Raw genomic sequence first — 27533 nt, forward strand, 5'->3', positions numbered from 1 at the left:
ATGAATCCCTGCAGTCACGAAAGCTTTAAATCGAAATCTACAAAGCGTTCTTTCACTGATGTCCAGTAGGGGCGAGTCAAAACGTAACAACAAAACAAACAATACCAAAACACAACAGGAGTGCGAAGTATAGGACAGGTAAGCAAATCACTTTAACGAAACGTACAAATAAATATAAAAAATCTAATTTTATGTTACGAGGTACCAAGTTGACTCTCTACACGCGGCTAGGCGATGGCAATGATCACTATGTGGCTAATAACATTCTGGCAAATGTATCCCTCTCCGCTGGCGAGATGTTAACTCCCTCGCCCGGCACACAAGGGGCCCCGTGGGTGCCATCCCGACTCACGCCGGCTGCTGGACACTTGGAGTTTGCGTGGGCTCACAGTGGCCGCGTGGATTCTATTATTACACACTCTTAGGGTTTTTCGGTAAAGTCTAAGAGTATGAATCCTTGCAGTCACGAAAGCTTCAAATCTAGAATTTATCATTACACGCTTTTATTTAACTCACTCTGTCTGTTGTTGTTGTATCCTCAAGTCTTGTAACTCAATTTTAACCCACTTCACAATGTGGTATCGACTGCAAACTTGGTATACTTATGTCATACTGATGACAATACTATATTCTATCATTAAAAATGAAAATTTCATTATATTTTTACACGCTTTCTATTATTTTTTTCCGGGTCCTCCGGTTTTCCCCTCCACACTTACAAGCACGCGTCTACACAGAGGATGTGGCTGCTGCTGAGATATAAGTTGTGTTAGACAGACAGGTCGCTTCTGAAAAGAGATAAACCAGCAGCTCAGTGGGCCTTACCCAGGTTCAATAAAAAATAGTTTAAAATGTTTTATTATTATTATTGGCTCTTTCGGTAAAGTCACGTAGAAGGGAAATAATTCAAATAATAATTTAAACCAATAAATGTATTATTATTTTATTATTTCCCTTCTACGTGACTTTACCGAAAGAACCAATAATACGAATCCCTGCAGTCACGAAAGCTTTAACTAAAAATGTTGTATTGTTTTGTTTATCGGGTGGGGAGGAGATTATCGCTGTGGGCACGCTGTGGTTCAACGCAGGAGGAGGCGTGGGATGGCCAAACAGGGGGCAGTGCTTCTCGCACCGCATCGCTGAAGTCACCACTGCAGCTAAGAATCGATATATTTTGTGAGCGAGTTTGTTACTGTCTTGTTCAGTCTCGTTAATCCCGGGAGCCCAAACGTGACATTTCCCATCGTACACACACACACGTGTATCCAAGTACGGTGTTTAATAAGATATGATGTCTTTCTTGGGCGCTTATTTTCGATGCATGGATCGACACAAGCGAATCAATGGAATGGATTCGCTGGAATGTGAGGAGCGTCACAAAGTTGCTCAACGTGAACCGGACGGAACTCGGGGGAGAGTCGCGGTGCAGAGCTCACGAACAGCGGTCAGTGCGGTGTTGCGTGTGTGGTGTTGTGAGTGTGGTGTTGTGAGTGTGGTGTTGCGTGTGCGGTGTTGCGTGTGCGGTGTTGCGAGTGCGGTGTTGTGAGCCCATTGTAGCGTGTGAAGGGTGGTTGTGCTCAATGCAGAGGGTGAGCAGTCACTGTCGTGTGTATTGTAGGCAGGGTGTTGCTATTGAGTGTAGGTAGGTGTTGCTAGTGTGTGTAGGTAGGGTGTTGCTAGTGTGTGCAGGTAGGGTGTTGATAGTGTGTGTAGGTAGGGTGTTGATGGTGTGTGTAGGTAGGGTGTTGCTAGTGAGTGTAGGTAGGTGTTGCTAGTGTGTGCAGGTAGGGTGTTGATAGTGTGTGTAGGTAGGGTGTTGCTAGTGTGTGCAGGTAGGGTGTTGATAGTGTGTGTAGGTAGGGTGTTGATGGTGTGTGTAGGTAGGGTGTTGCTAGTGAGTGTAGGTAGGTGTTGCTAGTGTGTGCAGGTAGGGTGTTGATAGTGTGTGTAGGTAGGGTGTTGCTAGTGTGTGCAGGTAGGGTGTTGATAGTGTGTGTAGGTAGGGTGTTGATGGTGTGTGTAGGTAGGGTGTTGCTAGTGAGTGTAGGTAGGTGTTGCTAGTGTGTGCAGGTAGGGTGTTGATAGTGTGTGTAGGTAGGGTGTTGCTAGTGTGTGTAGGTAGGGTGTTGATAGTGTGTGTAGGTAGGGTGTTGAAAGTGTGTGTAGGTAGGGTGTTGCTAGTGAGTGTAGGTAGGTGTTGATAGTGTGGGCAGGTAAGGTGTTGCTAGTGTGTGTAGGTAGGGTGTTGATAATGTGTGTGTAGGTAGGGTGTTGATAGTGTGTGTAGGTAGGGTGTTGATAGTGTGTGTAGGTAGGGTGTTGATAGTGTGGGCAGGTAGGGTGTTGCTAGTGTGTGTAGGTAGGGTGTTGATAGTGTGTGTAGGTAGGGTGTTGATAGTGTGTGCAGGTAGGGTGTTGATAGTGTGTGTAGGTAGGGTGTTGATAGTGTGTGCAGGTAGGGTGTTGATAGTGTGGGCAGGTAGGGCGTTGCTAGTGTGTGTAGGTAAGGTGTTGATAGTGTGTGTAGGTAGGGCGTTGATAGTGTGGGCAGGTAGGGTGTTGATAGTGTGGGCAGGTAGGGCGTTGCTAGTGTGTGTAGGTAGGGTGTTGATAGTGTGTGTAGGTAGGGTATTGATAGTGTGTGCAGGTAGGGTGTTGCTAGTGTGTGCAGGTAGGGTGTTGATAGTGTGTGTAGGTAGGGTGTTGATGGTGTGTGTAGGTAGGGTGTTGCTAGTGAGTGTAGGTAGGTGTTGCTAGTGTGTGCAGGTAGGGTGTTGATAGTGTGTGTAGGTAGGGTGTTGCTAGTGTGTGTAGGTAGGGTGTTGATAGTGTGTGTAGGTAGGGTGTTGAAAGTGTGTGTAGGTAGGGTGTTGCTAGTGAGTGTAGGTAGGTGTTGATAGTGTGGGCAGGTAAGGTGTTGCTAGTGTGTGTAGGTAGGGTGTTGATAATGTGTGTGTAGGTAGGGTGTTGATAGTGTGTGTAGGTAGGGTGTTGATAGTGTGTGTAGGTAGGGTGTTGATAGTGTGTGTAGGTAGGGTGTTGATAGTGTGGGCAGGTAGGGTGTTGCTAGTGTGTGTAGGTAGGGTGTTGATAGTGTGTGTAGGTAGGGTGTTGATAGTGTGTGCAGGTAGGGTGTTGATAGTGTGTGTAGGTAGGGTGTTGATAGTGTGTGCAGGTAGGGTGTTGATAGTGTGGGCAGGTAGGGCGTTGCTAGTGTGTGTAGGTAAGGTGTTGATAGTGTGTGTAGGTAGGGCGTTGATAGTGTGGGCAGGTAGGGTGTTGATAGTGTGGGCAGGTAGGGCGTTGCTAGTGTGTGTAGGTAGGGTGTTGATAGTGTGTGTAGGTAGGGTATTGATAGTGTGTCTAGGTATGGTGTTGCTAGTGTGTGTAGGTAGGGTGTTGATAGTGTGTGCAGGTAGGGTGTTGCTAGTGTGTGCAGGTAGGGTGTTGATAGTGTGTGTAGGTAGGGTGTTGCTAGTGTGTGTAGGTAGGGTGTTGATAGTGTGTGTAGGTAGGGTGTTGATAGTGTGTGCAGGTAGGGTGTTGCTAGTGTGTGCAGGTAGGGTGTTGCTAGTGTGTGTAGGTAGGGTGTTGCTAGTGTGTGTAGGTAGGGTGTTGATAGTGTGTGTAGGTAGGGTGTTGATAGTGTGTGCGCTCAGATAATTTTTTTGCTATAAATGTCCAAATGATAAGCCACTTTGTTGAGTTATTATTTGTGAACAGGTCGCTTCTAAAAAATAAGTGAATACCTCAGAGGGCTTCGCCTGGTGGAATCGAGGATATTTAGTTTCATTTGTATGTTTTTGGATAATTTATTTACCTTTCTGTTACTCTTACCTCCTTTAATGTTAGTTTAACCTATCGGCTTTCGCAACCAATATCATCCATAATACAGGTTTTTTGGGTTAGATCGTGTAAATATATAAATGTGTCGGTAAACCCGCCACCACCCGACACCATCCAACACAGCCAAATTGTAAGGTTTGTCACGTAAACAGAACGTGCCAATTCGTTACGAGCACAGCACACCGGTGTGTTGGAGAGCAAAGCCACAACATTTATAATCTGAGTACAACGTTTCGCCAGTAATTACAACTAGCTTCATCAGACGACAGGCAAATTTGGCTGTCGCGACTTGAAAGACAAAGGCGGCCGAGTGTGGTTCCAGTCACCCACCCCCTCGTGTGACGTTCCAGCCTTAATAGGTGATCGCTAACAGCACTTTCCCCAAGAGTCTGGTTCAGACTTTATGAAGGACCTTTGTACAACATACCCCTGAATACAATGTTTTTGTAATGAGAGAGCGCAATCTAGTGGGCGCCAGGGGGTAACTGTACGGACACTATCGGGTAATCGATATCCAATCCTGATTGGGGATGACATCTGGGCCAAAGGTGACGGGCAGAGCCGGAGGGGATGTTCGGGAACCATCGGGAAGGTTCCACAAGGGAGCGTGGCTAGAGGCGGAGCTTAGCTCCGCTGGGAGGAATATAAGCAGAGGCAGGGGAGGACTCGAGGTCGGTGTGGGAAGCCTCGGGTCCGGACCGCGTCGCTGCTCATCCTCTCCTCGCCATCGGCCACGTGGCGGATCCCCAGCGGAGCTCGCCTCTTCTCCCCGGCACACCGCCAGCCAGCGGCGGGATCATCGAGGGAGAGTGGCGATCCTCGACGGTGGAACGGAGAAAACACCTCGTCCATGGCGGTTGATAAAAGGAAATTAACCCGGAGAGGGAAGAAGTGGAACTGTACAGTAATTCAGTTAATAAAGAAGCACTATTCAAGAGTCGTCGTGGAAGTCTTTTATTACATTGGAGTCAGAAGTGGTCCTTGAAGAGACAAGAATATTCTACTAGTGTGAAAAATGTCTAAGCATCTCAAGAAGAAGAACCCACCTGTTGCGTCTTCCGACGACGAGGATGCGGGGACCCAGGACCTGCTGACCCCGGGATCCGTGGTCCCGGTCACAGGAACCACGGCTGGTGAGGTCGCCGCACCGGAGGCGGGCGGCGCGGCTGCGGCATCTCCGCCACAGCGGGCTGAAGACGGCTGGAAGAGGGTGGAGGAGCAGCTAGATTCACTGCGGGTGGTGCTTCTCCAGCTGGTGTCGATCATCACATCGTCTTCGGTGGCAGGGCGCCCACCTGAAGTATTGCCGGGGCGTAACGAGCAGAGGTTTGGGGCCGGAGCCTCGGAGGGTTCCCCTGCGGAGACGACGTCCGCCGTTGCGGGCGCTGAAGAGACGTCCGTCATTACGCATGCTACGGAGACCACGCGGCGGGACGCCGCCATCTTGGACGGCGCATGAAAATTGGACCGAATTGCATCTAGAGCCACATGAAGGGGTCTGGTGTAGATTCTGGACTTTAGTTTGTGCATTTGAATTGGGCTTGGACTGGATACTGTGTTCCGTGAGAAACATGGCGTCTGCAGTGTTGACATTGTATGACATGGGAGACGGGGCTTTGCTGGCTCCTAGGTCAGATGGTAATAATCTACACGAGTTAATCATTAGCAAGCGTAGCCCATAGCTTTCATGAAAAATACAAGCAAAGCTTTATCATTGAGCATGCCAAACTTTTCTTGTATGTCAGGGGATATTTGACATACAAACATTTTAACAACACAATCAAATACGATATTTGATCTTTCGTATATAATAATCTGAAGTCAGTGTAATCACGCTGGGGTTGCCAAGTAATTGGACTAGGCTGGGAGAGCAACTGAAGTCTGCCCAGTTGTTGTGCCAGTACCACTGAAATTACACCACTGCAGAAATGCGCACATTACACCACTCCTGATAAACACGATTTGCTCATGAGCTTCTTTGTGTACAAGAAGCCCTCTTTTCAGTTCATTATGAAGCACACGAGGCTCGATCGGCCATATGTATATATGTATGTTGAACTTGTTTTGCACCATACCTAGCCAACTTCTAAAGAAATTAGTTTTCAACCTAGATTTAAAAGTGCATAGCTCCAGTGGCTTGCTAATATTGGAACGGAAGAGTGTTTCAGACGCCCACAGAAGCGCATCCGAAAGCGTGTGATGCAGTGACCATCTTTGTTCGATGGTTAGCCAAAAGCCGCTGTGAGAATGACCGGAGTTTGCGTGATGGTTTATACTCCCTGACGAGATCAGTAAAGTATTGTGATTATAGAGGAAGACTTTGATGGGTCAATTCCATCTTCTCATTGAGATTAATTTCATCTAACTCTCGAGCATAGTCAGCATTACCAAGTAAGAGCCCACTTACAATGATATTTAATGTACTTTAAGTGTTATATTTCATTCATGAAAACGATTTCTTCATGTTATTTCCAGTCAGTGGCAAGTTTCTCACCTCATCTCTGGCTGGAGTCCAGGAGAGTGGGGCACACATTTAGAATACGAAATAGAAGTGACAATTTACTTGAAACGTAAGTTGTCATAGCAATACAATGATCCATATTTGTTTTTGGGTAAGGCCACATGGTAGTTTTATACAAAAATTATTGTCATTAACCTTTCACCACCCAACAAGATTGTGACTTTTGTAGTGCCATCGGTGGATGTCACTGCATGTTGTGTGAAGCTGGCCTGTGTGAGGCACGACACACGCCGCTCACACCATCTACATCACTGCAGTGGGAATGCAGTACCGGCCCTAGCGGGGGCCGGCTGAGATTGCTGATCAAGGATGGATGGCACTGCACTCCATGTGCAGAGAGTGCCAGGGACGGTGCAGGGGTACACAGGGACCATGGCACTCCACGTGAACCCGGAGGCCTGGTGACCGGAGGTACCGGTCCGGGGCCCCCAAAGAGGGGACTGGGGGAACACGGGACCAGGACCAGGACCCTCTCGAAGGCTCGAGAAGGGGGGCGTGGCTAGGGGCGGGGTCAGCCCCGCCACGGGAAATATCAGCCGGAGCCCTGAACGGGTCCGGCTGGCTGTTGCAAGAATCAAGACCGAAGCCGTCTCCTGGAGAAGACCTGCCCGACTATAAGACCTGGACCCGAGCCGGGGTCCGGTCCGAGATAGCCACCCCGTGTGAGCTAGGGTTAGCTAGCCCAGAGGAGGTACCTCCCTAGGATAGCTGGTGAAGGGGCAGTTATACCCCTTCGTGGTTAGGGCTTTATTGTGAAATAAACGTGTTGCCTCTAAGAAGTCTCTGCCTCCCTGATTGGAACCACTACACTTTTACAATTATTTATATGTCCAAACGGACTGATGAAATTCAGTCGTGATAAAAAGCTCAAGCCAGAATTTCATCAATACGTTGGCATGTATGAAAAATATCTGACCAAAAACACTAATATAGATCAGAAGAGACTTATCTGCATATTTGTGCATATGGCTAGGTTCACTGTATCAAGAAGAACTCTGTCTCCTTGTTATCACAGTAAAATATCTAACAACAATTCAATCATTAGCTGAAAGTTAATATTTAGATTTTGTGAACCATTACCTGAATTTTCTGCAAATCCTTGCGTATTCATATAGATGTGTGGTGCCGGCCCTAGCGAGGCACGGCGTACATCGCAGACACCCCGTATATGTGGGTGTAGTACCTGGACCCAAACCGGGGTCCTGTCCGTTGTAGCTACTCCCAGTGTAATTGCTGTAGTTAGCCTGGTGGTCCACCACCATAGGTTGTTATCTGGTTAAGGGCAGTTACCCCTTTGTGTTGGTATCAATAAATGTGTTCCCTTCAAGGAGTACGTCTGCGACTCAGTTCAGGTTTCAAGTTTCATTTATTAGGTATAGCTCTTGAATCGGGTGCAACTGCAACAAACAAAAAGCAAAAACATGAACAAGAAAACATCTTAAAGTGACTATGTGACTATGTGCAATCAGAAAATCCAAGAAAAGACAGCAAAATATTGCAGAAAAAGCGCCATACACCAACGCTGTGTGCAAAAATCCCAGTGGGATGCAAGTCAAACAACAACAACCACAAGACAACTTAGATTAAGGCCATCAGTCTAACTCCGTACTACAACAAACAAACATGGCCAAACCAAAAAACTTTCGAAATCACCTAAAGAAAGCCATAAAAGTAATGAACCAGTGATCATAGGGACTGTGACCGAATTTTCACAATAAACGACATAAACAACATGTACCACCAAATCTTGCAGCCAGTTGAACTCAAAGCTTGAGGTTTCTAGACCCTGTGGATACAGGCTGCGTGGATAAGAGGGTCACCCAGCAGGCTTCAGGGAAGGCTGGTGGAAGCCTGGTGCATGCATGACCATGCTCATCTCACAAAAATGCCGCCAAGGAGATTCCTCCTCACAATCTCCTCGTTGTCATCCACGCCTGGGAGATGAAGAAGAAGTCTTGCCTCCCCTTCACGCCCAATCCGTGACCTCCACAATGACGCACAGTTCATGGCACGGATGGCCATGTAAATCTCGTAGGGAATCGGAAATTCTGGAAGTTGCGTAGGCCACGATTTATCGCATTTCCGATTCCATACGAGCTTTACGTAAAGAGGGGAACGTACATTTACGTGAGATGCTACGCGTGGTCAGGAGTAGACTTAATTCCGCCATTACTCACATTTACATACATCCGTGATCTCTCACCTACCCCAACAGCCTTAACAGACTGTTGGGGTAGGTGATGTTAGCGAATACCTAATGAAGGTTGGCACAGCACACGAGGGCATGGCAATGTTTGCACACTTATTTATTTGAGGCTGAGTCGACCTACTGGAGGCCCAGGACCGGTTCAGATAATCGTCACTGATGTTGACCATGAGTGGGAATCGCCCCGGGTCGCCGGGTTTGTAGAGCAGCGTGCTAACCGCTGCACTACCTCTCCCCACAACCACATACATGTAGACACGTACAACACGCGTGTCGATACAACTGTGACTGTTGAAATCCCCCATGATTTGATCTTTGGGTCACATTGGAAATTCTTCTAAAAATGTGTCCACCGTACTCCCCTCCGCACCCTCAGTGGGTTATAGGTTGATGTAAACCGATTCCGATGGTGAGGAATTCAGACTGGTAATGACTATAGCTCGTTGTAGTAAAACAATCTCACTTCATAAATGAGAGCCTGGTAAGCCCCAACTTGTTGTGAGCAATATAAAACAAATTCTCAGCCACTCCCTGTATGATGAAGACGATAAAGTATGAACATTTTCACAAGAAGATGCTTTTACCTTCATGATATCTACAACAATCCACAGAATTGCAGGTTATTTGTTCTTTTAAAATATACGAATTCTTAGTAACTTGGCAAATAATGTAATCATCACATATTTTAACAACCACCACAGATGACAAGTATGCCTTTTGTTTTGTTATTACATATGAGACATCTGCAGTTAAATGCCGATGAGTGACAATTGCCTCGTTTTGTTTTGCAGTCTCTTGGTACCATGAGCATCATGCTTCTGGGCTTGCTCTTGCTGCTGATGGGCCCCATCGGCAATGCAGACCCACACCCTCGCAGGCCCAATTTTGTGTTGATGATGGCCGACGATCTGGGAATAGGGGACGTTGGCTGTTATGGAAATCACACCATTAAGTAAGAGATTTTCACACCACCAAATGCTACTTTAAAATGAAATGAACTAAGTTGTCTTAAAATGTTCATATCAGACGCATGAGAATTGATTTCAGGAATTTTCACTTTACGCCAATAACACGACAAATCACTTCAGTCGATTATTAACAAGTATTTCACCGATGTAAATGCCCGTATTTAATGATTCGCTATTTTTCTGGTTCTTTCCTAGATGCGTTTAAAAATGTACCCATGCATGTTCTCTCTAATTGTTGGGAGTGAGATATGTTTGAGGGTTACCTTTCCCCATATGCTTTTTGACAGGACCCCTAATATTGACCGACTCGCCCAAGAAGGAGTCAAGCTGACTCAGCACATTGCCGCTGCTTCACTGTGCACCCCAAGCCGGGCGGCGTTTCTCACTGGGCGTTACCCTGTCCGCTCTGGTAAGCATTACCAGGTGTTAACTACCAGCAGGTGCTGCAGTGGTGACATGTTAACTACCTCGTCCTGGTATACAGAAGGTCGTGGGTTCAATCCCGACCCTGACACCTGCTGTATATTTAGAGTTCATATGTTCTCACTGTGGTCGCGTTGATTTTTGTCCGGGTTCTCTGGTTTAAATCAACAGGGCAATGTGCACATCTTCACAAATGGACAACTAAAAACAAACCACAGCGAGACTGGCCATGCAACCCAATTTATGGACCAAAAAGTAAACCACTGTACTCTTTAGTTCTTTCGGTAAAGTCACGTAGAATGAAAATAGATTAAATAATAGAATACGACATGTGTGTCTATGTAGACACGTGTGTCTATGTTGTGTGTGTCTCTCTGTCTGTCTGTGTGTTGTCTCTCTCTGCTTGTGTGTCTGTGTGTGTCTCCGTGTTTGTGTTTTGTCTCTCTCTCAAAATTAGTTCTACCTGATGACGGTTGCTTGTGTTGCAATCGAAACGTCGTATTCTATTATTTATTTAATTTATTTCTACGTGACTTTACCGAAAGAACCAAAGAGTAATTCCTGCAGTCACGAAAGCTTCGAATCGAGTTTAAACCACTGTAGTCTCCGCTCCTTCAACGGAGGAGAATTAGCAAAACTACATAAACTCTCTCTTTTAACCCTCTCATGGCTAGCAGACCTCGACATTGGCATCTATCTCCTTGGGTATATTGCCATCGGCAAAAAAGAAAAGTATTACAGCTTCTCATGAGTACAAATAATCAAAGGAGTTAAAGGTGCAGCAACCTTGTAATTGATGTATCATACTTCTGCTGCCAGAAAGAGCCTGCACAAGAGGGAGCTCTGGAGAGACCTACGTGAGGATATTTGGCCTACTTTTTCATCATCAGCCACCACCTTTAATAACCCCACTCTTTATTTTAACCACTTATCTTACGTACAATTGCATAATTGTAAAGCGCCTTGCATGTAAATCTATACAAGATAAGAATTTCAAACCACTGCTGGATGACGACCTCCCTACACCACAGTCATCCCTTGCAGTCCCCGCAATGCCACAATCCAACTCACTCATGAACTGGTCTCGTCTCACCTTAACAACGAGTAGCCCAGTGACACTGAACCAGTGATGAACTGGGAATAAAAATCAGGCCAGGCGTTTGTAAACACACAGACCAAGATTGCTGTGCGATCTCAACGTCCCATTTGGGCTAGGTCCTAAAAAACAAATGGGCCGGTGAGGAAGAATCTTTGGGGCTGACGAATATGGGACTTAATGCCAACTGAGAGCGCAAATAAGCAATGAAGTGTACACATTAGAGGAGTTAAAGTATTTCACATTTGCAATCAGACAGACTGGTCCACCGGCCCTCGGAATGGACTGGCCCACCAGGCATTTGCCCGGACTGCTGTGCTATGGCCAGTCCCAGGCCTGCATTGAACCCTCATAATGAGCCTCAAAGTCCAAACTGGCCCAGTGCTTAATGTTTATTGAACAAATGCTGCTGGAAAATACGTCTCCAAAGGCCTGCAAACTGATTAACTGTATATGTAGCTTTAGCTTGCTTAATGTTTGTATTGAACCAGCCCTTTGGTTTATCAACGTATTTATGTTTTATTGACAGACAATAGCTACGCAAATTCCGTTGTGATAACTTTATTGAGATAACGGTGAGTTGTTTTTAATTATACAAATAATGCCAAATGTCTTTCCTATCTCATGGCAGGAATGGCTTCAAGGGGATCGTTGCGTGTTTTCATTTTCAATGCCAACTCTGGAGGTCTTCCCTCAAGTGAAATTACATTCCCCAAATTGTTAAAGGAGCAGGGCTATTCCACTGCGATAATAGGTAAGTAAATTTTGTGTAAGGGTTATAGTTTGTTGATGGAGAAAACCTATGAAACTAGCATGTTGTGAAATCCACAGGGTAGCATTATGTGGTGGGAAGTAGAGAACAGTGCAGCAAAAGCCTTTGTTAGACTGTACTTCTATGCTCCCTGCCTTCACCGGCCTGCATTGACGAGGGTTGTGCAGGAATTAATCTCCACAATGAGTGTAATCATTGCAGTAATAAAAGTTCACTTTCCTACATGTGAAATAAATGTCATTGCTTTTTAAAGGTATTCATGTCATACAATGCACGTATAGGCATCATGGCATACAATGCACGTATAGGCATCATGGCACTGCTGCTGCCAAGTGCATCGGTCAACACTGGGACTTCTGAATGGAATCCAGTGCAGAATTATTATTCATAATCCATCCCCTCTTGCCTCTAATTGCCATTCCTTTGCCCCATACGGTGCAAACCAAGTCCATCATACATTACCCTGTACATTAAGCATATACTTCTATGGGCAATGCTGTTGTCAAGTATTTCACGTGACTCCACCAGTCTGTCAACCCACTGGCATTACTCACCTCTCCTCGTCTCGCCATGGCAACTGCGTTTCCTTGTAGACTGTCCTCACGGCGTTTCTGCATCGTGTCTATTGCTATACTCCGGAAAGCATTACTCTCGACTGCCCTACTTCAATACAACCTGCTGTCATTAAATTCAACTGTCAATTGGTTCGCGCATTCTCATCCGCGTTGCCAATGGTGATTAGGCTCACAATAGGTCTACACTTTTCAAAACAAGAAATACTTCGCTGTTTTTAATGTTCAATATGCAGACATGTATTTTAAACTCGCCGCGTCTCTCAATTCTCTGCTGTAGGAAAGTGGCACCAGGGGCTGAACTGTGACGTGGCAGGAGATCACTGCCATCACCCGCTGAGCCATGGATTTGACTATTTCTATGGAATGCCGATGACAAACCTACGGGACTGCAAGCAAGGGGAAGGCAGTGTGATCATCGCAGGAAGCTACAAATTAGTCATACATTTTGCTACCTACTCCCTGCCACTTCTGCTTGCCCTGCTCCTTTCCCATTGGGCAGGGCTTGTGCGCATCCCGAGAATCATATGGTTCACTTTCGGTGTAGTTTTGGTGAGCGTCATTGGACTTGTTGTGTTTGTCATGAGTCACTCACGGATGCTAAACTGCATTCTGATGCTGAACCACGAGGTCATTCAACAACCGATTGTGTTTGAAAACCTTACGCAGAGGATTGTTTCCCAAGCCATTGGCTACATTGACAGGTATATACCCGTTTTTTTTTACCCGGTTTACATCAACGTCCTTTACTTCCGAGTTGCACCTGGTGTCTATAACTAATTTAGGATGTTGGTTTGTGCTTATAAATGCAAAATTCGAATATGCAACAAAAAATGCGCCTGAAATTTCGTCATGTCACTGGTCATTCCGAGCCTTCTTTTGAAAGTCGGTGTGTTCCCATAAAGGTGTGGCTTTGTGAATGAACACATTGTTATAACTGAATTAAATATAATTGTAATTTTAGTTGGCATATTTTTAATGCTCTTTAGTATGATGAAAATATCTACCTTGATAGTTATGTGGTAATAATTAACAAAATTAACCCAAACCTGTTTTGGTTTAACTCCTGACCTGATACAATATTATCAAACTATTTCCTGGATAATGGCCTCCGCATGCCGATGGGTATTGGGGTTTTGCCATACTTCACCAAAGTGGCACAGCAGTTTAGCACAGTTCTATGAACCTGGGGACCAGAGTTCAATTCGCGACTCGCATCAGTGGTGAATGATTATCTGTACCACTGCTGGGTCCTCCATTCATCAACCCACACTGACCAGCATGATAAAGCATGGGGATGCTTTCATTCAGCAGCAGACTATTATATTATAGCAGGTCATAAACTAAAACACAACAAGCTTTATGTAAAATTTGTTGAGGTATGTGATGCACATTAGCCACAGATAAGTTTGTGTGCGATGTATTTTACCTCATACCTCCATGGACACTAAAGTTACTGTACTTTACCTCATCCCGAATAGTGCCGCCCTCTTCCTTTGTCTCCTATCCGACACCCCTTTACCGACCGCCCATTGCCTCTAAACGGCTGGCCTACCACACGGAGTTTAGTTTAAAATAGTTTTGACATTCCACATACGTATGTATGTTGAACATTTTTTCGCACCGTACGTAGCCAGCCCCTCTCCTCACTCTCAACCATTGCTGACCATTTCAACATCCGTTTCCTACCCCATTATAAGAACAATATTTCTCCTGCCCACAGCCCATTTCCTATCCGTATTGTTTCATGCCACTGCCCATCGTGCTCCCTCACCCTTTGGCCTTCCCAATGGCGAACGTTTCATCAAAAATAATCCACTCTAAACCAGCTTTGTTCCTGCAAAACGACTATTTTCTTTTGATCTTCCTATGAAGCACAAGACTGATATTCGTAGATAAGGCAGTCGGGGGCAAACACTGTGTGCATCGTCTTATAACAATACATCTCACATGACATAAACTGAAAATAACGGGAAGCCTATAAAACATTACATTAATCCGCCAAAAAAAGCTCCTTTTTTATTTACAAGCACAAACTTTGATGGTGGGTCATATCATTTACAGAGTTTTACTGCAGTAATCCCTCCTCTGGCAGCATCTGTTCTATAATAGCAGCTCATGGAACATTTTGTTTGGAAGGCAGTGCTGCAGTCTTGCTGTCATCCATAATGCAAAGACACGTTCTTGGCTTATTAATTGACACAAATGTAGCTTTCGTATAGACCACCTCTGTGCTTTAGCAATCCCTGCCATCCTACACCAAGATAGAAAACGCATTTCTTTGGAACTGCTTATTGTTTAGTTTGTTGTCCTTCTCCTGCTCCTCGGTTGGCTACGTAGAATGCGAAAGAAGTTCAAAATACATAAATACACAAGTCTGCAAATGACCATGCTCCTAAATCCAACACTTTGTTTAATGTGTTCTCCAATGCCCATGATTGCTTATCACTACCCACCCTTACAGGTGCCACAAGTTTGCAAGTGAACGAGCCACCTGACTCTTTCCCGTGTGGCTAATTATATAGCATCGTGAATAACACATCGGCCACATTATCAACATCAACCATAATCACACGATCTTCATAATTTTTGTCATAATCATCCCGTACCAATACCATGGTGGCACCAACTCACAATGTAATACATAGCACTAAGCCTGACCTGTTATATAAAACAGCCTATTGGCCGTTTATTAATCCATATCAAAACTTAACTTCAGTGATCAATGTAATTCATGTTACCATCTCTCTCCCATATTCTGCCTTTTTATAAAATAATCTTGGACATGTTACACTCAGGATACACCAATGTACTGTATATTCATGTTCATTTGCATGTTTACTGCAGTGCATTGTTCAAAATGTTCTCTCTTGCTACTTAACATACTGATTTTCTTATTCTTCATCGCTCACTCACCATTCACTCATTGATCCACCTCCAACATGATGAAGTGTCCCTGTGAACACTTAAATCAGTGGCTATTCATACATTATCCCACCGTGCCAGACCTGCCCACCGACTAATTGTGGTGTACCCAATATAGGCAGTTTAATGCGAGCTAAGATTGGTGCTCGGGTTTGCATTGGGAGTTGCAGGCACTACGTTTTATTAGGGGTGGGGATTATAATGATGATTGTGATGATTTGTTGATTATTTTTGACTTCGATGTTACTGATAAAAAGGACAACACTAACATTCAAATATAATTCCCTTTCATGAGTTTGTGGTAGGATAACATTGCCACATCCTACAGCTCATAGCTCACAGTTTTCTGCACACTTATTGCTTGCTTACCGCTCACTTCGAGTAAAACTTCACAGCCCTGCTTTGAAAATCACCAGCACAGACCAGCGAGCACGGGATTGGCCTGAAACAACGAAACAGCATGCGTTGGGCATGCTTCCGACACATGACGTCACTCTCATTCCTTTACGACATGTCACGTCTGGACACCTCGAGCTTATGTGACCGCTGCACATGTAAGGCGCTACATTGATCAGAATTGTTCCGTGTCAAGCTAAATGATATTATGGCACTAATTGCTTGTGCTGTCCCAGGAATCGCGATGGGCCCTTCATGCTGTTCTTGTCATTTGTCCACGTCCACACGGCGCTGTTCGCCGCCAAGCGGTTCCACGGAACGAGCAAGCACGGTTTCTACGGCGACAACGTGCACGAGATGGACTGGGCGGTTGGTATGCGAAACTTCCATCGTCCTGTAGATGTATTATGTGTATATTTGGAAATGCTCGCGTAACACTTGGTAATTGGCACAATTATAATTATATAGACGTTTTAAATATTTTAAAAAATCGAACTTGTACTTTTGTTTGATGTTTCGTTACATTTGAATTGAACAACTTTTTAACCAAGTTAATTTATTGGAAAATGTATTGGAAAATGTATGGCCAACTTTTTATTACCAATTATCCTTAGACATACGTACGTGTAATTCTCTCTGCCATGGTGGCCAGACGTCTTGGACGAGCTGGGAGTACTCACACGACCCCACTGTGCGAGAACTTCTGGTCTACTGTTACATACCCGTTTATATTTCTGGGTGGACAGAGGTGGTGGGATTTAAGAAACCTGCACCATTATTTCAACTTGTTCCCTGGTACTAAATGTTGATCCGAAAATTCCTGCCATCGATTAAAAATGAGTAGACTTGTTTTCTGTTCTTTGGGTGTGAATTTGGCAGATATGAAAAGAGCCCCGGATCCGATTTGAATCCTGATCAGTCCCATTTATAATCAGACATACCAGTGCATAACCTATTGTAATTGAAACTGTTACAATTGTTTTGGCAGTAATTCACCAGTCTTTCCAATACTGTTGTAAACAATAATTTCCTGTTGGGTCTTTTTGCAGGTGAGGTAGTGAACCACCTGGAGAAGCTGGGACTCAGTGACAACACCCTCGTGTACTTTACATCAGACCAGGGTGGACATTTGGAAGAGATTAGTGACTCTGGAAATGTGGAAGGTGGATGGAATGGTATTTATAGAGGTAAGTTCCCTAGTATAAATGCTCATCCTGATTTTTTTTATTCAGCTTTTTTTACCCAGGAAAGCTTCAGTGAGTCTCAATTCATTTTCAGGAGGGTCCTGCTAAGTATTCGCAATTGATGTTGCTGCTGTGTGTAATCTCGATTGAATAATATGCAGGTAATTTTTCAGCATTGGGATGTTTGGCCAATACCAGTTACATTGTGTGTGTTTTAGCTGTGGAAGGAAATGCAGAAGAATCCCATGCAGAACCAGGGGAGAACATACTAACCACATGTAGAAAGGTGCCCTAGTCAGATATTGAACCGAGGCCCTTCCTGCTGTTAGACACAAGTGTTCCCACTGTGCCACGCTGTGAACTTAAATAAATGTTTAAATATATAACACGGTGAACTTTAATCACCCTGCTGAACTTCTTTTCAACAGACCAAATATGCACAAGAATGGCAATGAACTTTATATACAAGCATACACTTAATTGCATGAAATACAAATATCCACCCATGTTGATCATTTAAAAGGTCAAAGTTATTTCTTGCTCAAATGAGCATTGAGGCAGTGCTCTTCTCACATTGACTGCCCTGAGCCAGTGTTGCAAACTGTATGTTGCTATGACAGTGGTGAGTTTATTCATAGAACAACCACTACTGACTTACCCACAAGGTGATACATATTTTATAGGCCCCAGAGAGATGATTGGTTGAGATAACCCCCAACCAAGACTTGAACACACTACCTTCTGATTGTGAGCCGCTCGCTCTACCCAGCTACCGTGATCGTTACCACAGAGAAAATAGACTGGGGGCTCTTTCAAATCCTTGTCAGAGAAAAGGCCACAATGTGGACACTTGACACGCGTCAGTTTTCGACCAGAGGGTTCGTGTGTCCCCTGCACATTTGCGGGCTGTACACGGATCGCACGAGTGGGCTATGTGTACCAAACGTGCTGGTACCAGCCGGTACCGCGCTGCTGTGGAGATGGTGCTGGTGGAATACGCGGACATTGTCATCAGTGCTACTGGCAGAGAAATTAGATCTCCTGCAGAAGACGTCATCATCAAAATGTATTATCTACACAGTTCAAAAGAACTGACAAATACCTTGTGAGAGACTCAGCGCAGAAGATTCCCTCGGTTAGATCTTCCGCGAAGCTCATGGCCTCCCCGAACCCGCAGCCGCACAAACCAAGGCAGATGCGGATTCCGGATGCACAAATGGAAAATTAAAAACTCTCCAGTAGTGTGCGAATGTGGTCATCCAGAACAGACCGCAATGCCCCGATCCACAAATACGAAGGAGACATCACAGCGATGATGATACACTCTGATACTCTTGGCGCGGTTTTCTGGATTGATCACCTCAATAATAATAATTATTAAATGTGAAATTGTAGCTGTTGTTTCTGCATCTACATCTGCCTTACGAAAAATCTATACAGTTCCTCCCATGCAGAACAGGAGGCAATTACAGACTGAATACGGCATTGGAAAACAATACATTATAGATAATATGCACATAAATATTGAATAAATAAATGATTATATGAAAATGTGCTTGAAAACTTTTTTTGTCCAATGCATGCGAGTTATTCATATGCCATATGGAAATGACGTGTATTTAGTTTAGTCTAAAAGTGATTAATTGTGGGTGCATTCATCATATTTCTGGCTGAGCTGTCCCACAACTTTGGTGCCAAAGTTTTCTCCATGCACTTGTTTACTCACATGCAGCAGGACCTTCCGAAAACAGAAGTTCGAGACTTGGTTGAGTAATGCTGCTGGGGCGAATTTAGCACCGGTTAAGATGCCACTAACGCCAATTCATTGTGCTGTGCCGCAGGTGGGAAGTCTATGGGTGGTTTTGATGGTGGAATTCGTGTGCCGGCAATCCTTCGATGGCCAGGAGTACTCCCTGCGAGTGTCCAAGTGGACCAGCCGACCAGTCTCATGGACATATACCCAACGGTGCTGTCACTGGCTGGAGCCAGTCTACCACAGGACAGGTCAGCCTATCCTCCTGGCCATTTCAGGGCTGCTGAAGAGCTGAGCGATTGTCATGTTTGTGACCGGGCCAGTTCATAACAATTTCTTGGTTTGTTTCATGGAGGTGTCCAATAATGTATTTGCAGGATGACCAGAGAATAATCTTAGCTACAAAGCGGACATTACGTACCTGTAGGTCTGACTTTTTGACGCAAGTAATTTGCAAGGCGCTCTGCATCTATATGTACACAGTTGAAAACTTTACACCATTGTTTAATCACATTATGGAGGGTGGAATACAGTACTCAAGAATGGTGCATCCCTGCCTGTAGGAGACCAAGAATCAGTTAAATGTAGCAGCCAATGACGGCTGGTGGGTAAATGTGTCGATGGGGCACAGAAGTCTGCAGGGAGGGGAAGTGTAAAGGTTGGATCGGGGGGGGACAGCGCAGAAGTTGGTGTAGAGGTTGGTGTATGTACTTAATAATTTTTACAATGAACAGAGCCTCGAGTACCAAACGGCCTACGCAAGTAATAGCAGAATTAACTCTGCTCTTGATCGCATGTAGCATCTCATGTGAATTCACGTTTCCCCATTTACATAAATCTTGTAGGGAATCGGAAATTCAGTAAGTTGCGTTGGCCGTGATGTATTGCATTTCTAATTCCCTACGAGCTTTATGTAACTCGGGTCGCCAGGTTCGTCACGCACGTTACTAACCTGCAATGCTACTGCTCCCCATGCCTTGCCGTGTCTAATCTCTTTATTGCATACACATTCCACATTGTGCAGGGTGATCGATGGGAAGGACTTGTTGCCCCTGCTGCTGGGAAATCAGAGCTACTCGGAGCACGAGTTTCTCTTCCACTACTGCGGCACACATCTCAATGCCGTGCGCTGGGTGCCTCGTGACAGTACGTCAGCATTCGCAGCCACTCATGTGAACGCGAGGTTCGGAAATCGCGGGCAATAACGGCCCAAAAAATGGAACGCAAACTGAAGAGTGCGAAGAAGCGTGGAGAGATGCACGCCACAGAAATTACGCTGAGAGACCGTAGGGATGTTTGTTGTATGTTGAAGTTCTTTCACACCGATTGTAGACAACCATACTAATTGGACGTGTCAGGGAAGGACAACAAAGAAAAAAGTTATAAAGAAACGAGTGTGCAGTCGATATTAATTTAATGTGCATAGCTCCCGGTGGCTTCCTAATATCGAAAGGAAGAGCGTTCCAGACGGCCGCAGAAGCGCATCTGAAAGCGCGCGATGCGGTGACCACCGTCTTTGCTCGATGGCCGATCGTCGATAACAGCGTTGGGGTGGCAGCCAAGGAGGGGAACGCATCCGAGGGGATGTCCACCGAGGAAATGGGAGCGATGAAATCGTCTCATGTGCGCGGTGGGATTTATACATTGAAGTGCTGTAAGAGATGACGACTTGGGGAGGCCTCATTCAGCAGTGGATTGATCTTGGCTGATGATAAAATATATTCACTTGTAAAGTGAGGATCTAAAAATCGCATGCATTGGTTTTGCCAAGTTTCTATATTGATCCGTCTGCCTGGAAGCCTCATTCATTTGTCGGCCTTCAATAGGTTCGGTGTTCAAAGACAAAACCAAAAAACTTACAACGCATACAGAATTTTTTTATTTTGATGATTAGATGGGAATATGCCAGAATTTGTCTCATGTGGAAAGGAAAGAGCAATATATGTACACTCCATCATTATCGCCTCAATGTGCGGGTTTTTTTAATGAATGGCAACGGTTGAACCATTTTTACTTACCCCTTGCACCATCTAAGATCGTGTAATTGAGTAAATGTGGTGTTGCTCTGTAGAAAGGATTCACCACTTTATGTAAAAGTTATTTAAGTTTCACGCCTAACATTCACGTTCATTATTTATCCTAACAGGCCAGCTCATTTGGAAGGTGCATTTCTTCTCGCCGGTATTTTCTCCTCCCGGAAGCAATGGGTGTTACAACACGGTCATTTGCCACTGCCACGGCAACTTTGTGCAGACACACGACCCCCCGCTGGTCTTCGAGATGCAAAGCGATCCTTCAGAGAGCTCCCCTTTGGCCGTCACAAGCGCCGCTGTCCAGGAGGTGCTGGCTGTGGTCCAGAGGGCCGTGTCCTCGCACCAACTGAGCCTCATGCCGGTGCCCAGCCAATTCTCCTTAAACAACTTGCTCTGGAAGCCCTGGCTGCAGCCTTGTTGTGGCTTTCTTCCATCGTGTGGCTGCGACAACGATGTGACCCTCCCGCATGAATAACGTGCCAGTGGAAGGGGAATTTAATGAAAATAATTTGTTTGATCAGTTTCACATTTTCCTTCAAACGCACTGATACTCTACAACATGCTGTTTCATTTACCATCAATATTACCGCTGTCCAGGTATTGGGATTCGAGGATAGAATGTGCATTACAAATGTTTATTATTATTATAATGGAACGTGCCCTATAGCATGTCCACCGAGAAGATAGAGCAATGAAATCAGTGTGTGTGTGCAGGTGCTGGGTGGATTGTTATATCACAAGATCGTGTGAGGTAGCGGTGGCTTGGGGCGGCCTTCATCCAGCAGTGGATTGACCATTGCTGATGGAGACAGTGGATATTTTCAGTCATTTCGATGGCAGTCTTATATGACTCTTGAGAGATGTTTTCTCAAACGGGTTTATTAAACATTTGTACCTCAAAGAGTTACTGTTTGTGCACATATTATTTGGGTCTTTCGGTAAAGCCACGTAGATAAAAAAAATAATCAAAATAATAACAATATCACGACGTTTCGATCGCAACGGTGAAAAAAGAGGGGGAAATCTGCCGAGGCAGGCTGTTTCTGTTTATAAAGGTTTAGAGATGGGCGGGGCAGCTAATGTTAATGTAGGAGAGGTCTCCGTAACATGCAGTAGGTCTACACCAATCAAAGAGCTGTTTACAAATGGTTTAGAGATGGGCGGGGCAGCTAATCCCAATGTGGGGGAGGTACTAGGGAGCTGTGGGGGGTGGCCATTGTATTGTGAGAGATTAGCATGTCAATGTAAGACAGCGCAGTGGCCACATGGAGGTGGAAAAGAATGGCAAGCCGCCACTTACTAATGCAGCTAACGGTGGCTGTGTTAGTGAATGTAACTCAGATAATCTAAAATAACTGCTCGGTAGGATAGGAACATCATAGCCAGTTATGATCTAAACAGGTTAATAACGTCCTTCCAATGATTGCTCAGTTTGTACCCATCTTCTCAGTTGAAATTGTGTCTGTGTTTATATATCTGGATGGCTTCATGAACAAATCTTTGTTGATAGCCAGTGGGTTTACAGAGTACCTTTGTCTTGGCATAATCAATTTCGTGTGTGCCCACAGCGTTAAAATAATGATCAGCCATGGCTGCGGTATTGGTCCTACCGTGTTTCAGATCTGCCTTATGCTCACGGACCTGGTCCGAGACATGTCGCTTAATTTCCCCAATGTAACTGCTGCCGCAGACACAGCTTAGTTTGTAGACACCGGGGTGTTGTATGTCGGGGATGGCATCCTTCACAGAAGGGATGAAATCACGAATTTTATGTACTGTGTTCAATCGTACCTGGATCTTGTGTTGGCTCATGATTTTGGAAAACTTTTTGGTGACCCCTGCTTTGTATGGCAAGGTGATGGTTTTGATTTTGTCCTCAGATGGTTCTCTTCCCACGGTTGGGTTGATAGCTTTACGGATTGTGTAGTCCGAATATTCATTCCTCTTGAGGGTTTGGTGTACGTGTTCCAGTTCACTGGCTAGGTGGTGATGGCCGGAAATACAACGAGCTCTGTGGTATAGAGTTTTGATGAGGGAATTATTCTTGGATGGATGGTGATGGGAGTCAGGTTTTAGGTAAGCATCCGTATGGGTGGCTTTCCTGTAGACAGAGTGTCCCATTTAGCCATCAGGTCTCTTTTCGATTTACACATCCAAGAATGGTAACTTGCCATCCTTTTCCACCTCCATGGTGAATTTGATAGCTTGGTGTATGGAATTGATGTGGTTGAAGAATTGGTCCAGAGCTGGTAGGCCATGTGGTCAGATGACGAACGTCTACGTACCTCTTCCAAAAAGAATGACGTAGGGTGGATTCCTGGATAGCATCTGTCTTAAATTTCTCCATGAAAACATTGGTTACAGCTGGAGATAAGGGAGAACCCATATGGGTACCTTCAACTTGTTTGTAGAATGTTCCATGCCAGGTGAAGTAAGTGTTGGTGTGGCAGTGTCTAACCAGGGCTGGAACATCAGCATTCAATCCTTGTTGGACCAAATCTTCAATGATTGCAATGGTGTCAGGCACAGGAACTTTGGTAAACAAAGATACCACATCGAAACTGACAAGCAAATCACCTGGAGATAGTTAGATATCCTTAATGAGAGATATCAAGTGAGCTAAGTACAGCTGAGGTGGTCTTACCAGTAAATGGCTGCAATGTCTCAGACAGAAATCGGGCCAGTTTGTAGGTGGGTGAGCCAATGGTGGAGATGATAGGGCAGAGTGGTGTGCCTTCTTTGTGGATTTTTGGTAAGCCATAAAATCTGGGTGGTCTAGCAGCAGAGGGTTTTAAGGCAAGCCGCTTGGTTGGTTCGATTAAAGATGTCGAATCAGTGATGATGTTGGTTTTCGTAACCAGGCAGTTGGTAGAATCTCTATTGATTTTGGTATAGCTGCCATTAAGTAGGTCCTGAATTTTGTTATTGTATGTGGGTTTGTCCAAGATGACAGTGGCATTGCCCTTGTCGGCTGAGAGGATGACTATGTCATCTCTCTTTTTTAGTTGAGAGAGTTCAAGGCGCTCATCCTTGCTGATCTTGCTAATAGGTGTCTTAGCGTTTTTGAGTATTGCAGCGATTTCGGATCTTGCTACATCTGCAGAAATGTGTCCCAAACCCTTAAGGGCTACGTCGACCTGGGCAATGATATCATCAACTGGAATGTGTTTAGGGGTAACTGCGAAATTCAACCCTTTAGCTAGAATCGATTGCTCTGATTGATAACAATCTTGTCACCATCTAACTTTTCAGTGTCTGGATCTGGCTTCTTCTTGGAGAGGAGGTTGAACTTGGAAATCAAGTTATCTTTGCATTTAGCTGACATTGACGCGGCTGACGAGGCTGTCATGTTATCTACAATGTCCCAATCAGATGTAGACATTTTTTCTGTCAATGTTAAGTGTGAGTGCACATCTTGGCAATTGTGGCCAGTATCTGGAATGGTGTTCCTTTAATGATTTGTAGAATGAGTGTCAAAGTTAATGAAAAAACTTGTAGGGAACACCGAGCTTATTTTAAAGAGACATTTTGACGACAGCATGAGCTAGTGATATAGTAACCATGCGTCATGACATGGTGACCAATCACCCCAACATCATTGCACCACCAATGCCTGTCAAACTGGGGAAGATGATTCTGCTGCTCGTGAAATGATCTAAATGGGGCCCGAGTTAATTTTAGCTTTTATCTGTTTTAGCTCAAATGACTGATTTCAATTGAAAAACACATTATATAATTATATTGACGCAAATACAATTTTTAGTTTTAAAACTGCTAATTGCCAATGCAGATTTAATGCTTAACAGATAGTGGTGACAAGCAGAAACTTGCAGAGGCGCACAGACAGCAGAATTTTGTCGCTTGCATCGTTGAGTCAGAGCGCGTATGTGGAGCAGAGAAAGGAGTCGAGATGAAGGCGCCGTGGCACGCTCACGAGAGACCAACTTCAGTAAGGGTGGCGACTCAGACTCAAACGTAACCATGGTCGTCATGTACGGCACTGAAGATGTTGACACCTTTTATTGGCGCTCGTGTCACGGTGTAGTGGGTGGTGGCTGATTGCAGTTGCCACCCCCTCTCCCAGTGATTGTGGTGGATTCCATTGAACTCCTTGTGCACATCTGCTTTTGGCGATGGTGTGATTGCCTTGGGTTGCCACTGCTCTGTTGTGGGAGCCATTGGCATGCTCGAGGTTGTGCTTGAGTAGATGACGTGGGCACATTACAAGAGACGTGTATTGGAATGGCACCCAGGAGTCGGCAACCAAGGGAATACCTAAAGCCACTCGGACACTAAAGGCAGATTTAGGAAAATTAGCAAACCATATCTGTTTCCCTTTAAAGGCACAGTTATTAAACAATTGTTACGTTATTTGGGAAGTTCAGTGTTTACTCGGCTACAGCTGAGGGATCTAGTAGAAGGAAAATGGCGATAGTCTGGTGTGGTGGCATCAATGGTATTCACTATGACCTCTTGACCTTGCCTTTAGCTGCCATAGGATTGACCACTGCAACTGATGCGGGATAATGGCTGCAACTGAAGATATCTGTATGCCAATTTTCTCTTTATTTTACTCTTGTTTTAAGTAACCAATCTTGTAACGGGTAATCTCCCATGTGTATCCCAGAATGTGAACCTTTGCAAATGTGAACTTCATATATATTTTTATTGCATTAGGAAACATATGCAAGCTATGATGGTAGTGAAGTTCTTGCACTCTGTCAAATCTGTGTAGTGGCGTGGATGATGTTTGCACACCTGCTTTGAATGCAAATTGTTGGAATTATACAAAAATAAAAGTGAACGTCGGCATTATTATTTTGTGTAACCAGCCTCAGTTCATAAAAAAACGACTTCAAGTTTTTGTTACGATGCATACAAACACATAAAACTGAGTTTTTTTAACAGGTTAAATGTCTTTACATTAACAGGTAAAATGTCTCACTAGCACAGCCACCGTTGCTCGTTTTCCTCGATGTGGCGGTGGCTCTGCGATCTTACATTGACATGCACATTTTCACTTTAACATCACTAGCCCCGCCCACTTCAAATATGACCCTTGGGCTACACCCATTTCAAACCTTTAAAACATCCTGCCTCAGCAGCTTTCCCGCTATTTTTTCTCCTGATGACGATTGCTTGTATTGCGATCGAAATGTAGTTTTTTCTTATTTTCTTTGAAGCTATCTACGTGACTTTACCGAAAGACCTAAGAATATGAATTCCTGCAGTCACGAAAGCTTTTAGTCAAGATTTGCAATTACTTTGTTTAATAAAACCCTATGTATTTATTTTTAACAATTTACGATGGAGAACCAAAGGGGTGCAGGCTCCAGTAAAGGTTAATAACCACTGCATTACAGTATCACGCAGTCTATTTACGTGAAAACCGCCGTGTATATGTCAATATTTTCTCAAATAATTATAATTGACCAGTCATAATTACAATTATTCCATTTCTCATTTACATTTTTAATTCGTGATGAGAAAGTGTAACCAAGGCCTTTAATATAGGAGTCTGGTAGTATCATGTTAACTTCACCTTGTACTTTGCATTTCACTTTTAAGACTCTGAAAGACTCTTGTGGTTCGAGTGTTAAAAAGGTTTATAGCGGGAATTTCTGCATAATTTAAAGAACGCAGAAACACATTCTCCATCTCCAGAGGGATGGAAGCCCTGGAATTTTACAAAAAGCACATTCCGTACATTCGAAGGCCGATCTGTGGGCAGCTGCAGCAGCTGCTGTACCATTAACGGAGATTTGTCGATGAACCACTTGGGCCAATGGAAATAGTTTTAATCCTGGTCTTAAATACTGCCTCATCCGGGGAAGCTCTCTTTACCAGTGTGGTTAATTAAGCATGCGGTGTTCATCCATGGCTGTTATGTAAACCCTTGAAAAACGCAACGTACGCTGTGCGAGCCGACGATGCCGCATGCAAGGGGATTGCAAACGAGGGTCTCCTGCGAGGCTGCAGGTGCTGAGGCACGGAGCTTTGCTTATGGTGAGGGAGAGGTCCCCGTGCTGCCTCGGGGTGCGGCTCACGCCAGCGATGCACTCGCCGACAGGAGACCCCTGCCCAGGATCTATCCCTCTCCTCACAAAAAACGTATATTTGCCACAATCTCCAGTACGGTATATATATTTATACTTGTAAGCCACTGGGTACTCTAAAGCGGAGAGTTAAATTCACATTTAAGCTCCATGTTTCGCACAAGGGGCAATACGTACCATTTATATTTGACGAGCTTCTTTGCTCGTCCTAGGACGGAAGCTGTAATATTTACGAAAAAAATTAGCAGAGTATAATTGTATCTTCTGGAAATGTAATGGCAGTGAATCTTGCACGAAAGTACGTCTTCAAACACTTCACTGCATGTCACTGTAGCACTGTATTAATGGCAGTGAATCTGTCACAAAACGAAGTCATAAAACACTGCACTGCAGTTCACTGTAGCACTGTATTAATGGCAGGGATGCTTGCACAAGAGGGGCCGTCCTTAAATGACGTCACGCACCTGGCGGTGGGGGTGGGGTCAGACATTTGTGACGATGTGTGACAAATTGCGTGACGTCATTTATAGACGGCCCAAAACTACGTCATAAAACACCTCACTTCGTGTCACTGTAGCACTGTATATAACTGACCTTCAATTTGTCCAAATTCACTGCCCTGATACTTTATTATCTTCTGCTTTCGGTTGCTGGGGTTGAAATAAATTGGAAATCGATACAATATCTGGGAAATCACTGAAAAATGTCTATTTTACCATAATGTAGAAGCATAAATTAGACTTACCTTTTGTCTCAAGTGCTGAAGAAATAAATAAAGA

General features: G+C 44.6%; 1 protein-coding gene across 1 annotated transcript; it reads left to right on the plus strand.

Moving 5' to 3' along the window:
• Nucleotides 1–1251: 1251 nt before the first annotated feature.
• On the plus strand, nt 1252–27533 carry LOC133346984 (steryl-sulfatase-like). Its single transcript, XM_061558846.1, has 10 exons — nt 1252–1447; nt 9368–9528; nt 9832–9953; nt 11695–11817; nt 12688–13111; nt 15965–16101; nt 16778–16915; nt 18754–18916; nt 19690–19811; nt 20812–27533. Exons 1-10 carry the CDS (start codon nt 1292–1294, stop codon nt 21171–21173), a joined length of 1908 nt encoding a protein of 635 aa, XP_061414830.1. The 5' UTR covers nt 1252–1291; the 3' UTR covers nt 21174–27533.

This window comes from Lethenteron reissneri, chromosome 25 (assembly GCF_015708825.2).
Source record: "Lethenteron reissneri isolate LAM-NWPU_2019-01 chromosome 25, ASM1570882v1, whole genome shotgun sequence".
NCBI lineage: Eukaryota > Metazoa > Chordata > Hyperoartia > Petromyzontiformes > Petromyzontidae > Lethenteron > Lethenteron reissneri.